General features: G+C 47.1%; 1 protein-coding gene and 1 long non-coding RNA gene across 4 annotated transcripts; one reads left to right on the forward strand and one right to left on the reverse strand.

The window, feature by feature from the left end:
* Positions 1-480: 480 nt before the first annotated feature.
* LOC138634570 (zinc finger protein 646-like) lies at positions 481-11,959 on the reverse strand. Of its 3 annotated transcripts, none has more exons than XM_069721581.1 (7): positions 11,728-11,959; positions 9,671-9,936; positions 9,330-9,576; positions 6,820-6,909; positions 4,754-4,942; positions 4,521-4,652; positions 481-2,145 (listed from the first exon to the last, which is right to left on the reverse strand). In XM_069721581.1, exons 1-7 carry the CDS (start codon positions 11,860-11,862, stop codon positions 1,978-1,980), a joined length of 1,227 nt encoding a protein of 408 aa, XP_069577682.1. In that variant the 5' UTR covers positions 11,863-11,959; the 3' UTR covers positions 481-1,977. The 3 variants fall into 3 exon arrangements, with proteins under 3 accessions (XP_069577682.1, XP_069577681.1, XP_069577684.1); XM_069721580.1 differs by having other exon boundaries at positions 4,473-4,652; XM_069721583.1 differs by lacking the exon at positions 6,820-6,909 and having other exon boundaries at positions 4,473-4,652.
* Positions 11,960-12,350: 391 nt separating this feature from the next.
* On the forward strand, positions 12,351-16,231 carry LOC138634572 (uncharacterized). The gene is made up of 3 exons (XR_011311992.1): positions 12,351-12,468; positions 15,404-15,514; positions 15,964-16,231. It is a non-coding gene; the product is annotated as an uncharacterized lncRNA (long non-coding RNA).
* Positions 16,232-16,723: the final 492 nt, after the last annotated feature.

Below are 16,723 nucleotides of genomic sequence, written 5' to 3' on the forward strand. Positions count from 1 at the left end.
TTTGTATTTAAAAGTGAAACATTAGGCTGATTTTTCAAACCAAATTTTAAAAACAGATTTGAGTTCTGCATCTTTCTCTCTCTCTCTCACACACACACACACACACACACACACAGACACAGACACACACACACACACACACTTCTGCCCACGAGGAAGACGAGCAGAATATAAAGAGAGAATATAAACTCTGCATCTGAAAGCTTATTTTTAAGTTGTTTTATTGTAAATATGAAACGAGGAAGATGCCGAGCTGCCGTTTCCTCCAGGTGACTCGTGTCTTCGTGGTGTCTTCGTGGTGTCTCCGGGTCCACTTCTTTCCTTCCCTCCTGGTTCTGGAGCTGTTTCCGGCACCAGTCTTCAGATGTTTCATGTATTCTGAGCACATTTCATTGTTGACCTCTGTCTGACCTTGCCTCCGTCCTTAAAGAACCGGGACGGGACTTCCTGCCGTGTTCTCCACAAGAAAAGCAGCACGGATGGTGATAATAATAAAACATTTTATTTTGTATAGCACTTTTCTAAATACTCAAAGACACTTTACAAGGAGAGAGAAAGCAACAATGAAAACATGTCATGAATAAAAATAGAAACAACTTTAAAAAGAGAAAATACAATGTCAGTAGAATCGTGGGTATTTCCATGAACACCATGTTAGCGAGATAAAACTAGCAGAACTACAAACTGGATCCAGAGTTAAGTGTTATTTATCAAATTGACCGCTTCACTAAATCCTCTTCATCTTTTAGGGGTTTACTTGGCTGGCTGTGATTGGCTGCTCACTGACTGACTGACTGACTGACTCCCCCTACCCCCCTCTGTTGACATCATCCGTCATGGGGGGGGTGAGTGAGTCGGAGCTGAGGACAGACTGGGTTTTGGCCCCTGGAGCTTCCAGATGCAGCCGTGTTGGGGGTCCAAAGAGGCCCAAAGTACTGCTGCTAAGTCACCGGTGATCATGTGATGAGGGGAGGGGGGAAGGGGGGGAGGCAATGTTACATCTTTACAGCTCCGGGAGGGGGAGGGGGAGGAGGGGGAGGGGGGAGGAGCACAGCAGAGACGGGAATAATCCTACGGCACTCACCTTTAAGTGCTGCAAACCAACGTGAAAGGAACGAACATCGTAACAGTCTGGAACAAAAGGAGGGAAACGTTCACCGCCATCTTCCCCACCGACATATTAAAACTACAACAACCACAAACCAGCAGAGATGCAGGTTCACAGACGGGCGCTCTCACAGGTGTGTTCGGAGGAGGGAGGGGGGAGGGAGGGGAGAGGAGGGAGGGGGCGCTCCGTGGTCGCGTCTCCACAACACACAGCAGCGCTCAGAACCAATGACACCTCCGAACACACAATATACACAATGTTCCTCCTGGAGAACGTCGAATAGGTTAAAAAAAATAAAAATAAAAAGTCCATGTTCCCCTTCTGTCTGTTCCACGAACTCCCAAAACAAAACGGGATTTATGTTCAAAAACATATCAATTCTGTCACATTTATGGTGACAACGGGGCGCTCGGTAAATCCTTCAGGGTTGAAACACTCTCAATAAAAAATAGCCTTCTGGTTCATTTAACATATGGAAAAGGGAGGGAGGGGGGAGGGGCACTATTCATAAAGGGAGGATAGATATTTTATAACTAGAGCTGGAGAGGAGGATGGGACATAAACTCTTAGAGAGGACAGACATTTTAACTTATATCCAGTACATGGCATAGATCATACATGAGGGTCAAGGCAACACATCGTTTTAAACCTAACTACTCAGTAATCAATCTCAACTAGTTCTCAGTGGAGCCTCCTCCGGTCCAAACACAACGTCCAGAGGAGGGCGGGGAGGGGAGGGGGGTGGCGCTCGGCAGTCCTCCGTCCATGATGCTGAATCTGAAATGGGAGGGGTGAAGGAGGAGGAGGGGGGTGTGGGGCAGTGGTGGTGGACGCGACCTGATGGGGGCAGGGCTCGGTTCCCTGGAGTCTCATTGATTGTAGAGGGAGCGCTGCTCCCAGGGCATCGCCTGGATGGTGCGGGGCACGGGGGAGGGCTTGAGCGTGGGGGCGCCGTTCGGATGGAGGGAGTGGCCGATGGGGTTGATGGTGGTGAGGGGCCGCTGGGGGGGCAGAGAGAAAGTGTCCTGGTGCTTTGGCTGGAGGGGGGAGGTGGGGGTGTCAGGGCGGGGGGGGGGGTCGAGGAGAGAGAAAAGTGTCATCAGTGGAGAAACAGATGAGAGATCAGGAGACATAAACATCAGTCACATAACAGATGGAGAATCGCTGGTGGAGGTCGGGTGGATGAGGTGAAGAAAACAAAAAACAGACCACACTGACCAACGCGATAAGCAGACACAAATCAGGAGCAACACTTCCTAAATAATATGATTGTGTTCATTTCACTGCTCTTCTTTTTTTCAGTCTCACGCTTCGACCTGCTGAGCTGCTCCGCTGGAGCCGTTGCTCCAGGGCACTACGGTGGTGTTAACGAGGCAGGGGACACAGCTTCAGGTCACCACGGAGACAACTGATGTGTTTCTACCAACCATCAGTGATGTCACAAACCATCAGTGATGTCATCGTTGGTTTGTGAACGTTATGAAGCCTCCAGTTCAGATTCTGTCCGTCACCATCTTTGCTAGTTCGGAGCAGTTTGGAGCAGGAAGTGACCATATTTGGACGAGCTGGGGGAGGAGCCAGCGGTGGATCTGACTGATCTGATTAGAAACTTAACGATACTACGTCCCGCCCACCGATAGCTGTAACCTGACTGCACCACAGGCCTGTCAATCAAACAGACACGCCCCCAAAAACAGGTCTTCTTGAATCTTCTTTTCTAATGAATGAGGGATTATTTTCAGATGGACCTCCAGAAAACTAATAAGAAGGAGTGACTTTAGCTAACAACACCGAGATAACTGATGGACACATTTTATTCACTTTGGATTTGATGAGAGAAGTTGAATGGGAGTCTATGGAGCTGGAGGCTTTTTGGAGCCGACCTCTAGTGGCACTCGGTGGTATTGCAGCTGAAGACACTTCTGGATCAGAACCATTTTACAGACCTGAAGCTACGAACTCTTTAATAAACAGAACAGATCCTTCATGTCTGCACAGGTCCTGTAATGTTTCTTTCTGCAGTGTAAACAACTGTTTATTGAACTCTGGTGCTTCAGGAACAGAAGCTGACCCGCAGCTCAGTTCTGTTCCTGAACGCATCTCGTCCGGACGCCTGCTGCCTCCCGTCGACACGACGTCACAACGTTCAGGAAACTTAAACTTGAAGTTTTGAGGAACTCGACTGATAAAAACAAAAACGTGAATCGTGTGCGTGAATGACAGCGAGCTCAAACGACAACATGATGAATGTGTCTATGATTAGTGAAGGTATGAACGAGCCAGCAGCACAGCCCCACATTAGTAGTGTTAGAGCGCCTCCTACCGCCGCAGAGGGTCAAAGGTCACAGCCCACAAGAAGAACCCTCCCGCCGGCTGAGTTTTAGTCTGTTGGTTTTCTTTTTTACAACCTGTTTATTAACATGAAGAATCCTTCTAATTGGATGCAGTGAGTGTCAGTGATAGCTGCACTAATAACTAATAACTAATAACAACACGCTGGTTTGAATTAAATTCCTGTTTGAGTCAGAATCGATGCTGAAATGACAAAAGTCTTATTCAGTCAAAATAAACAGAAAACATCTGGGTCATAACGATGAAGACGAGCAGTCAAGACGAGGACCACGACACACACACACACACACACACACACACACACACACACACACACACACACACACACACACACACACACACACACACACACACACAGGGGAGATAATTAAATTATTTCAACCAGGTGTTTAATTAAAAAAAACCTAAATGATTAAATCCTAACAGAAATCAACTTTGAATGGTTACCAGCTGTACAAATAAAGATATTATTATTAATACTGATGAGGTTAAAACTGTAACTGAGCTGTTGTTTACGACCTCCTGAAGCTGAACGGATGCTGTCGGACTTTCAAACTGTAAACCAACGAGGATAAAACTCAGACGGCTGGATGAGAAGGTCTGTTAGAAGCACAAAGAGGAAACCATCCACTTCCTGTTTGTTTTGTTTTTTATCAGAAAACAGCAGCAAATCAAAGGAATAGTTGTCATAAAGGTTTGAAATAGGAAAGTGTTTGTGTGTTCCAGAACAGTTTAAAGAAAACAGCAGACTAAAAGAAGCTCTGACTGCGTCCACCAGGTGTCTCTGCAGCCAACAGTACTTCACAAACCACATTTTAGTTTTTGAGGTTTAAACTCTCCAAATCCCTCCTGAAAACAGGGATGTGTGTTGTTTTTCCAGCTGCAGGTGGAGACCCCTGGTGGACACACGGAGCGCTACAGCAGCAGTGCCTCTCCCCAGGGGTTAGTAGGCAGACGGGGGAGGAGGCGGGCGGACAGCGAACGGCAGGTGTGTGGCGGTGCTCTCTCCTACCATGGGGTTGGCGCTCAGCCTAGTGTATCCCGAGCTCATCTCCTTTACCTCAGGCACCAGGGGCTGGAGCAGGGAGTAGGAGGAGGACGGGGTGGCGCTGGAGGAGGACACGTGTTTGTTGGAGGACGAGCTCCTCATGCTCTGCTGGCTGCTCTGAGAGGTCACCGAGCTGGGACGGCCCTGCAGGAACACACACACACACACACACACACGCTGATAACAACGCCACACTAGAGCGGGAAGGGTTCCCCGGCGCCGGTCCAGGACGTCCTCCTGCCTACCTGGTGGGGGTCAGACACCGACTGGCCGCCTCCCTGGGACATGGGTGAGACGCAGTGGGAGGGCAGAGTGTCCTGCTGGCCGTGTCCTCCGTGCTGCGCTTGCATCAAGGAGTTGGCGTTGTTCTGCTGTTGTTGCTGCTGCTGACGACGATGATTGTTGGAGTAATTGGACCGACGACCACCACCGGACTGGATGGGAGGGAGGACAGAGAGAGAGAGAGAGACAGGAGGACACAGTCTGTCACGGTGCACCATGTTGATGGCAGTGAGGTGAGATCAGACAGATCGGAGGAGGTGACGGATGAATGAGATGACAGTCTGCTGCTGTTGTATTTCAGGTCTGTTTCACTCATTACTCTCCACTGGCCTGTCACTCTCTAAACCGGTCAGTAGGCGGGGATGGAGTGGTCACGTTGCACACGCACACGCACACGCACACACAAAAACCTTAAACAATTCTACTAAAGCTAAAGCTTATACCTGTCCACTCCAATCTGGTCCCTCTGGTGTAACCATGGAAACTACCGAGGATGCCTGCCTCATCAACCTGTCCTGACAAATTCCACATTTCTGCTGACATGAATTTCAAAACTCTGAACTCGTCTCCTCAAACCTCCAACGGTGAGCGTCGTAGGAAAAAAAAAAAAAATCTGCTTTTGCAACTTAGGTCTTATCTTTGCGGTTTGAACCATTATCCGTATCAGTTTAGTTTACACAAGTTACATCGCCATGGTAACCGACGCTGCAGACCTACAAAACGTTGTAAAAGCTGTGCCTGCTGACCAATCAATTTTTAGGACGACATCGTAGAGGACGGCGTGGAGCTCGCCGACAGGGAGACGGTCTCTGTGGACGGCGTTCAGAGACACCATTTCTGAACGATGGAGCAGCAGAGACCGACTGAAGCTCTGAACACTTGATGTGACTGTAAACATTCCTACTGCTTTGAATTGTTTTATTTCCTATTGTCTCTGTTTGCCATCGCTGGGCTGAAGGTGAAACGTTCAGACTGAAACTGTCAAAGACACCACGAGAATCATCTAATCAGCAGATTAATGTAATAAACTGTAATTAGTCAGATGAACTCTGATGATGGGATATTATTTTTTCTGCAAGCTGACCTTACATAATTCAGCAGCTGATTTTACAGTTTGATCTTTGCTCTGCCGTCAGTACACTTGTCCACATTTGTGATTGGTCAGATGCTACAAGCCCCGCCCCTTGGCGAGTTCATAAGCAGTTCAGTGTGACCGTTTAGTACAATCTCATTTATCAGGTTTAGTTAAACCAGATAACAAAGATATCCTGGCTTTGTTGAACCCAAGTTGTCCATGCGACTCGTTGCTGCTGTGAGAGTCAAACTTCTACTGTTACTGAAACTATATCTACATATGAGCATCTTAGTAATGTTGCAAAGCAGACATGAAAACCTGTGAAACTGTCCTTTAATGTTCGTCTTCCTTCACTTTCATCCATGACCTGTGGACGCCTGCAGGTCAGCAACATCCACTGAATAATCCGTGAGAATAGACTTTAGGTACATCAGTCTATTCACATTAATACTGGAAGTTAAATATGAGGAAATAAGACCCAAGTTGTAAAGACGTGTCCTCCGTCTGCTGAACCTGAACTACTTTGAGATGTAACGCTCCACCACAGGATGCATCACCTGGATCTGATGTAACATGAAATCAGGCCGCCACCAGTGGAGTCCCATGGTAACAGGAGACACACACACACACCACACACACACGCATATATATATATACACACACACGACAGGTGAGGAGGGACAGGTGAGGAGGGACAGGTGAGGAGGGACAGCAGTTGAGCTGCTACATGTGTCGAAATGATTTAAAGCAGAAGAAGAACGACGCCTTGCTGCATCAGCAGGTTAAAACTTAATGGTATTTTAATCCTGACCACCACATCTAAGACACCTTCCTCACAACTACACCTGCCGGCACACGCACACGCACACACACACACACACACACACACACACACACACACACACACACACACACACTCACTCACAACACATGCTCACTCACGCTCACACCAACCTGGTTTTTGGCCACGGCGCTGCAGCGATGCTGGGCCAGGTCCAGCATGGTTCGGTAGCTCTTAAAGCAGGACGGGCAGTTGAACCGGTTCTTATGAACCAACCCCACACACACACACACACACACACACACACACACACACACACACACACACACACACACACACACACACACACACACACACACACACACACACACACACACACACACACAGATACACATGCATACAAGTTTGGATTACTACACTTGTGGGTAAAATCCGCTGAAATGTATTGATAGCCTGACATCTGAGCCCTGACCCTAAACTGAGCCTAACCTTGGTCTAACCCTGGTCTAACCCTGGTCTAACCCTGGTCTAACCCTGGTCTAACACTGGTCTAACACTGGTCTAACACTGGTCTAGCCCTGCCAGGACCTTTTGCAGTGCAGGACAGAGGCTCAGGAGAACATGCTGCAGTACGCTACATGCACACACTTCAACCACGCAACTAATACAGAACATCAACACGAAGCACATCAACATCCACACGTTTCCCCTGCAGAGACTTCAGATCTACAGAAACACGTCTGTAGGCTCCATCATAACATTTGTGAAGACGTATCCTGCTTCTTTAACACATCCGGCTCTGTTCGTCATAAGAAGCGCTGCTCAGTGTTATCGCGTGAAAACAAAACTAACTGTTGAGCTGAAGGTGTCAAACTGTGACAGAAAGAAAGTGTGACTAACTGTGGGAGTCCACGCTGTTGAAGAGGAGCCTGTTTGGTTCTGGTTCACGGTCTCTAGTTTTCAGGACATTTCTGATCAACATCAGCATTCATGGTCTGAGGAGGCGTTCGCCGTGTTGGACTTTGTTGTTCTTATGAAAAGTGACACAGATATTTGTGTACTACATGAAAACGGACCTACAGAGAGGTACAGACATCACATCCAGTGATTGTGAATGTCGGATCGCTGGTTTAAAGGAGAAAAAAGGTCGGACACAGACTTCCCCACCTGACCGTCATGAATGTATAATAATAATAATAATAATAATAATAATAATAATAATAATAATAAAAATGGCCAGAAGAGCCATTTAATAGTTTCTGGTTGATCTTCTTCCTCTTTTACTGCACATTGGTTCAAAAAGTTTTGTTTTTTTAAATGTAAAAAGTAATTGAGAATGGATCCGACAGGACATTAAAGATGTTCATGCTCAGTTCATTCCTCCTACAGTCACTCAGGCCGAGCAGCATTCACCGAGGAAAACACGTCCGTCCTGTTCAAACTAAATGTTACGGAGAGCTGAAATCAATTGGAGAGAAGAGGGAGGACATCAGTGTTTCATCAGCCTCACACAGGAAACACTCACCCTGTCTATTAGTGCTGCATTAGTGGTGTTAATACTGGATTTGTAGATGTAGAAAGACTCGTAGTATTTTTTAAATAATCCAACAAATCTGTCGCCAGGTAATAGCAACGTTTAGTGACTCATTTGGTTTCCAGAATATGTCTTCTGTGAAAAAGCTGTGAGCTCATCTGTTAACTACATTTTAATTTCAGTGGCACATTGTTTGCAGGGAGTTTTCTGACTTCCTATATTGAGAGGGTTTGAGTTTGTTTCCTCTGAGCCTTTGCAGTTTCCTCCATTACACACCTGAACACTGATGTCAAGCAGAAACAGCGGAGCCGGTGAGGAGAGCAGTCTAATAATAACCTCAACATTAAAGTTTAAAAAGTCGGTGCACAGCACAAGCTGTCGGCCTCCTGCAGGTTACAACTCAATGCCTGCAGAGCAGCGCTGACGGCGGTCCGGACTCAGAGCAGCAGGACGAGGACGCAGGTTAACCGAGACACCTCGGACTGTCCTTTATGCCTCTAAACCAACAGATCACATTCACTGAATGTTTAAATGAAGCTGTAATTAAATAACGGTGACCAACTTCTACCAAACTTTAGACTAAAGAACTAAAAACAGTACTTCACAGGGAGGTGAACATTAAAATGATGAAAAATAGAAAAAAAGTATTTGTGGCTGATATCCCTGAATTGTCTGTCCCATGACTGACGAACAATATTGACAATAAAAGTGCTATTATTTAGTTTCATCTTAAAAGGTTAAAGCTGAAATCTACTGCTGTGTCAAGACTGAAAGGCCGAGAAAAATAAATAAATGTGGAAGTAGATTTGTTCATTCATGACCGAGCAAAAAAAAAGATAGAGGAACGTTTCATTTGCCGTTTTTCTTGTTAATCCGCCGGTGAAAACAACCACGAGTTCCTCCTGTTTGAGAAACATCTGGTAACAAGTAGAGCAGCCGGCCGTGGAGGGAGATCATGGAGCCTCTGTGACTACTGATCATTAGGAAGAAAAACAGAAACACATCTAAAAACACCTAAAATGGAAATCCCACATCACATCACCTTCAAATTTAAAACCGAAAGCACTCGAAGTGACTCTCACTGACGTGTTCTATTATCCACACTGACGAAGGCCGCAGCGTCAGCAGCACCGTCTCCGACACACCTACCTGGTTGGACGTTGCCGCGGTGCAGCGGTGCTGCGCCAGCTCCAGCATGGTCCTGTAGCTCTTGCAGCAGGAGGGACAGTCGAAACGATTCGGCCCGTCGTCGTGGATCCTCTGGTGGTTACGGAGGTACCGGGCCAGGCGGAAGGCCTTCCCACACAGGTCACACATGTAGCGCTTCTGACCGTGGATTCGCATGTGGTTGCGCAAGGACATGTAGTTGGTGTAGGGCTTGCTGCAAAAGTCACACCTGAGATGTGGAAAAATGGTTTGTAGGTCAGAGGCTACAAAAGGGAAGCAACACTTTCAGGCATTCAACTGGTCAAACCCAAAGAGTCCCGAACCTGAAGTCTCCAGTCTTGTGGGTGAGCTTGTGGTTGAGCAGGGAGCTGGCGTGCTTGTAGGCGCAGGTGCACATGTCGCAGACGTACGGCCTCTCGTCTGACTCCATGTCGTCCTGCGCCGTCGTCGCTGGCGGCGGCACCGGTGCCGCTGCTCGGGACTCCAAGGAGAGACTGGAGCTGGAGAGTGACGCTGAGGAAAGGCTGGAGCTGGAGAGGGCTGCGGAGGACGAGGGGAGCTGATCGCACCAGCTGATGGTCGAACTGGGCTGTGGTGAGAGAGGAAAACAGTGAACAACATGCACACATCAGCGAGTCACTGATTTAGAATATTCTGTATAACGGTGTTCACATTTTAAAACCTGTCTCAGTAGTCCAATACGGCCATTTGCACCAGCAGTTATCTGACGTAATTCGCGATCATTTGAAAATAACTCGTTCCGAGACCGACACTGAATCTGCATCACCCTCAGTAATGTGTGTAAACAAGCTTCTCCCTGCACCAGATTTTACACGTCATCACACTGTATCTCTTTCAAACATCCTTCTTAGTACAAGTTCATTTAGTTTGCTGACAAACTTGAGAGAATAAATACCTGTGGACACCCAGAACATGAAGAAAGCATCTTAATGCCTGTAAATACACACATAGAAGAACTGCTACGTGCGCACATATACGACATACAATCAGAAGCCTGCTGCCAATAAAAAACAGCACACCAGCAAATACAGCAACGCACAGCAAAGCAGTTTCTCTACTAACTCAAACACAGGTCAAAGTTCAAGGCTCGACTCCCAACATACTCCACGACCAGAACAACTTTTGTGTCCACCAGTAACTTCTGCAGATAAACGTACAACTTGTTTTCCTGAGTTGCAACCTGTTTAAATATCAGCAAAAATAAACCAGACACATCAACATCTGGCGCGACACTTTAGTGATGAATTAGTCATTTAAAAATCAGGAAAACAACTGCATGTCACTGGCCTGCAGCCATTTCCTGCCACAAGTAGTTTTTGTTTACATATCAGCTGTGAAGGAGCTGCGAGACAAAACTATGATGAGGACTATTTATGGTAAATACTGGCAGGATGTGGATAAAAGCTAGAAACCGTCTCTGAGAAGTGATTCAGAACCCAAATAATAACAGATTTCTGGGACTACAACAAAGCAACGGGTCGTTTCACATCCTGCAGACACACGGGAGTTAAACGTTGGTTTCAGTTGCACGTGGGAGCCAGCGGATGATGGTGACGTGACGGCAGCCGGTGAGGCCAAAAACACCCCATCCACGGGAAAGTGGAGGTGCGCGCTGAGATCATCTGTCGGCGGAGAGCTGCATGAATGAAACGCAGTGTGGCATCACAAAGGGGCTTTCAGAGTCCTCCGCGGGGCGTCATCCGCCGCCGTCCCCCGGGACAGCCCCGCCGTGTTTACTTTGCGCTGCTCGCTAACAATATTACAGGCCTCGTGCACACACTGCTGCGGTCACCGATCCGCGGACCCCCCCTCCCCCTCCTCCCCCGGTGCTCCGTGATATTACAGACCGGTTTTATCCGACAGAAAGGTGCTTTTGTCGGCGGGGCGGTGTTGTGTCCGGACCCCGCTGCCCGCCTCGGTCCGACGGGCTAGCAGCGTTAGCTCTGTGATGCGTTAACGGTCATTTCATAACTGTTAGCTCTCTGTTAGCTTCTCACAACACAACAAAGACGGAGTACCGAGACCAGCCGGCCCGGGACACCGCTGCTCTCTGCGCGGAGCGGGACAGACGGAATAATTAGCAGCCACTTAGCTCGGAGCTAAAAGTCAAACTAGGCCGGGAGCCGCTCAGCATGACGGCTGCTCCGTTAGCCACATGCTAACGGCGTCGCTCTGTGACCCAGCTAGCAGCTTCAGATCACCCGCCGGTGCTCAAACAGCACCGCGGACACGAAACCGACGACCAGCTGGAGAATAAGACGCCCCGCTTCGTCGGCAAAATGTCGCTCCGTCGGCCGCTCGGTGCGGCTGATGTCGGCGGGGGCTGGCTAGCTAACGGCGGAGACAGCAGCTTTCTTACTCCGGAGTCGCTCGGGTCCTTTTTCCAGAACAGTTGAGAGCAGTGGCCGAAAGACTCCGTCGACGTCACATAGTTCACTCCGTTTCTGTCCTGAAAGTCTCCGTGTGCGCTGCCGGTGTTTGTCCTGGCATACATCGTCGGATCTCAGATTTGTGGACTTTTTTAGCTGAAAAGAAATAGGGCCGCTTTGTCGGGATCTCCTTCCGAAAAGAAAAATATTCCTTCTGTGAAACGAGCGTTTTGGCGGCTGACAGATCGACTCGTGCGGGCGACGCTGCCCCCCGGCGGCCTGGAGGGCGACCGCACACCACGAACAATGGCTGTTTGTCTCGTCGGTCCCGACGACCCTTTCATACCTTTTATTTAGTCTGTGCTCCAGAAAACAGGCCTCGCTACTTTGAACGGCACTTTGTATCCGATGTTTTGCTGGTTTTTTTTTTTTTTTTTTCACAAAAAGCTGTTTAATCTAATTTTACATTTTTATTTTATTAAATAATATTTTAATATTTCATTTAATCTTTAAATAAATCATTAGCATTGGAATGATGAGGATGTTCCCTGGTTGTAAATCTTTAAGGCTGCTCTTTATTACAGTGATGATGATTACAGTTTTCTTCATGCTCCACCAGTTCTGGTTGTCAGATGTAGTCTTTGGTATTGACAGTGACTATGAAGAGTAGTAACAAAGCACTGACTAATGAACCTTGGCGAGGACGCGTGATCTACAAACACAGAAACAACGTGAGTATATGTAACGCTGCTAACTTTGAATATTCTATTTGAGTCTTTCACATTTGTTTCCCTCAGAAATATTGTTGTTTGTGAATAAATTTGTTGAACACGTGATAATGAAAATAATGTTATTTCATCTTTGTTTGCTTGGATCATCCTGTATCAAACGTGTATTTCCTAATATTTAAACCATTATTTTAAATCTAATGATTTTCTTGTTCTCAGAAGCTTTAGACTCATGCTTCACCACTTTCTCTATTCTGTCGTTTATGTTCATTTGTCCCAGCAGCAGGTTCATCTCACCGTGGAAAGATACTGTGGTCCATATTTACATAAATAATAGTTTTGTTTAAATGATTATTACTTGTTGTGACATGTGAAAGTAAAAGAATGAATGTAAAATCATGGTGGAGGTTTAGAACCACATGTGGCATTACTATTGTTCATTACTTCATGCACCCATGAACATATTTCTTATTTAAAATGATTTTAAAGCTCATGTAGTCCAACAGAAAGCTCTTTAGGTGATCAAGTTAATTTTTAACATTTCACACAGATTAAAAAAACAAGCTGATAAATGACTTCTGGACTCGGATCCAGTTCATCCAGTCGAATGTTGCTGGACTTTGACACTCAAACTGTTTACAGTTGACAATTTATTGTTATAACGTCTGATTATTCAGATCATAATTTTGTTAATCAAGATTATTTTCATAATTTAACAATAGTGGTTAACTGCACTCAGACTGTGGTTGAAGCAGTATTTGCAGCTGTATATCTGCCAGCTGAGTGGCCTGCAGGGAGCCCGCATAGTTTACAGTTCAACAGCAGCTTCACAGCATGCGGCTGCAGCTGTAAATAATCTGTCAGACTGGGATTGGAAATGAAAGATGACAGAAAGGGATGTTCTTTTTGTTGCTCATGTCAACACAGAGACTGTTCATAAAGATGGATGTCAGTCTGTCCCAGCTGGTTGAAGAGTAAAGGAGCGAAAACCATTGGCTGTATTAAAAGGGGACTCAACCATCACCGTGGTAACGGATTGTTATGTTAAAGTAAAAGTTGAGGACTGCAGGGACAGACAGGGAGGAGGAGCACTAAATACATCAGAAAGGGGGAGACAACAAGGAGCAGAGAAAACAGGTAAACAATCACAGGGGACAGGAAGTGAAGACACACAAGTGTTTCAAAATAAAACAGGAAACACAAAACTGATATAAAGACTACAGAACAAAAGTACAACTCAAATCACATCTTTTCCAAATATCATATCTGTTGTATTTATTCCTTTTTCTTTTTAAATTATGTACATGAATGTTCAACTGTTTAGTTTCCTGAAAAGTCTGATTGTGATTGTTATTTGATGACCAGCACAACCAAAAGCCAAAAGCCCAGGTTGGAGCATCCAAGCTGCTGAAGCTGCAGGACACGGGACCTCTACCGGGACCTCTCCCGGGACCTCTACCGGAACCTCTACCGGGACCTCTACCGGGACCTCTCCCAGGACCTCTACCGGAACTTCTACCGGAACTTCTACCGGGACCTCTACCGGGACCTCTCCCGGGACCTCTACCGGGACCTCTACCGGGACCTCTCCCGGGACCTCTACCGGGACCTCTACCGGGACCTCTCCCGGGACCTCTACCGGAACTTCTACCGGAACTTCTACCGGGACCTCTACCGGAACCTCTACCGGAACCTCTACCGGGACCTCTACCGGGACCTCTCCCGGGACCTCTACCGGGACCTCTACCGGAACTTCTACCGGAACTTCTACCGGGACCTCTACCGGAACTTCTACCGGAACTTCTACTGGGACCTCTACCGGGACCTCTCCCGGGACCTCTACCGGGACCTCTCCCGGGACCTCTACCGGAACCTCTACCGGGACCTCTACCGGGACCTCTCCCAGGACCTCTACCGGAACTTCTACCGGAACTTCTACCGGGACCTCTACTGGGACCTCTACCGGGACCTCTACCGGAACTTCTACCGGGACTTCTCCCGGGACCTCTACTGGGACCTCTCCCGGGACCTCTACCGGGACCTCTACCGGAACTTCTACCGGAACTTCTACCGGGACCTCTACCGGAACTTCTACCGGAACTTCTACTGGGACCTCTACCGGGACCTCTCCCGGGACCTCTACCGGGACCTCTCCCGGAACTTCTACCGGAACTTCTACCGGGACCTCTACCGGAACTTCTACCGGAACTTCTACCGGGACCTCTACCGGGACCTCTCCCGGGACCTCTACCGGGACCTCTACCGGAACCTCTACCGGGACCTCTGCCGGGACCTCTACCGGGACCTCTCCCGGGACCTCTACCGGGACTTCTACCGGAACTTCTACCGGGACCTCTACCGGGACCTCTACCGGAACTTCTACCGGGACTTCTCCCGGGACCTCTACCGGAACTTCTACCGGAACTTCTACCGGGACCTCTACCGGGACCTCTACCGGGACCTCTCCCGGGACCTCTACCGGGACTTCTACCGGAACTTCTACCGGGACCTCTACCGGAACTTCTACCGGGACTTCTCCCGGGACCTCTACCGGGACCTCTCCCGGGACCTCTACCGGGACCTCTACCAAGCACAACTTACATAGGAATTTTTCATCCTAAAGAAAGCCCTTGAAAAAGTCCTAGCTGTTGGGCTCCATCGTTCTTGTCAGGGGTCAGTGGCCTTAATATTTGTACGTGTGATCGTTGGGATCCAAGAGCAGAGACTCTCTGAAAGTGAGTCCATGCAGAGAAAGCATTTAGAGGACCACTTCAACCCTCCTGAAGATGAAGTGACTTCCAATTATTCAGACTGTTTCAGGTGTTTTTAAAGGATGGTCTTTGCTTCCACTCGGCTGGTCATGTTGCAGCATTTATTAGCCCGGTTGGCCAAAATGTTCAAGTGATGTCTGTTTGTCACCTTCTTCCATGTGACTCAGCGTCCCGCAGCAGAGGCCAGACGTCCCTGCAGCCAGCAGGGTCCATGCAGAGCGACCGCTCAAAGGTGGGCTGACGGATTTTAAAGGCAGACACAACTCGTTAGAAGAGGGGTGAGTTTAATAAGTGACTTCCTGATCATGAATAAACATGCCAGTTTTTCAATACTACATAGTATAAATCCTTCTGAAATCACAGAACTGCCCTCTCTGTCAATCAGCAGCCAGCCTGACAGGCCACACCCACTCAGCTGTGCATCCATGAGTGGGCGGGTCAGTAGGCGGCCTGATTGATCGCAAAGATGAGCACTTTCAAGCATTTAAATATCTCTATATGGATGTATTATTGAAAACTGGGTTGTGGTGCCCTGTCCACATTTACACAGAAAATACAGCAGTTCCCAAAATGCATGAGACATTTTATGTGTGTACATGACAATTACCTGAAAGTTCAGGTGTTTTGGTTCATAAATGATATCCTGTGATTTGGTATTCAATGCTAAGTTGTATTTCATGTTTTTGTGTCTAAAAAATAAATTCTGTTTTTGTGAATGGTGTTTCAGATGCAACACAGTCAGAGGAACATTCACAGATCTGCATTCATCAACTCTCATTTTATTGAGATGCATCACATCAGTTACTTATTAATACTTTTTTCAATGTAAACAAACATCTCCAACAAATCAACAACATTGATAAGGCTTTTTATTTTCCATTGATAAGACATGTCATTGAACATTGATAAGGCCTTATCAAAGGGGAAAAGAAACAGGGCTCACCTGAAAGGCGGCTCCACAGCGCCACCCAGCGACTGCAGAGAGAAGCTCTTCCCAGCTCAGACAGTCAGACTCGGTACATGAACACAGCGTCTCTCCAAAGTTCCTGTAACCGGTCTCACTGACACACACCGTTACAGCAGGCTGACTACAACTCATTGAAGACGGCCTGAACTTCTTCAGCTGGAACTACTGACTGAGCGGCGCTCGCGCTTTTAGCCGTCAGCATGTCACCGACGGAAATTTATCACGATGGTATTTCACTTACAATTAAAATAAAATAAATGAAATTCACCTGCCTTTCAAATGAATCAACAATGAACTAATATCTTTCACACACTTAAAAGGAAACATTATTCTTTTATGCAGGTTAATGAGTTGTCTCGTGTTTAATTTTAACTAATCTTATGCATTTTGATTTTAAATACATTTTAGCATGTTTTTATGTTCCTTCATATCTGTTTTTTTTTACGTGAAGTACTTATTCCATGTAATTTTCTTGCTGTAAATCACTTTGAGCTGCATTTCTTGAATGAAAGGTGCTCTA

The sequence above is a fragment of the Brachyistius frenatus genome, unplaced genomic scaffold (genome assembly GCF_029030835.1).
Source record: "Brachyistius frenatus isolate BFR_SWC_R1_liver_20210118 unplaced genomic scaffold, ASM2903083v1 Contig_268, whole genome shotgun sequence".
NCBI lineage: Eukaryota > Metazoa > Chordata > Actinopteri > Embiotocidae > Brachyistius > Brachyistius frenatus.

What these genes read in the sequence shown, in the direction of transcription:
- LOC138634570 (XM_069721580.1), bottom strand. Translation starts at nt 11,862, where the DNA reads ATGTATGCCAGGACAAACACCGGCAGCGCACACGGAGACTTTCAGGAC. An exon ending in CCGCGGCAACGTCCAACCAG is followed by an intron (nt 6,910 to 9,329) that starts GTAGGTGTGTCG and finishes TTGGTTCATAAG; the next exon opens with AACCGGTTCAACTGCCCGTC. An exon ending in CGGTGTCTGACCCCCACCAG is followed by an intron (nt 4,653 to 4,753) that starts GTAGGCAGGAGG and finishes GTGTTCCTGCAG; the next exon opens with GGCCGTCCCAGCTCGGTGAC.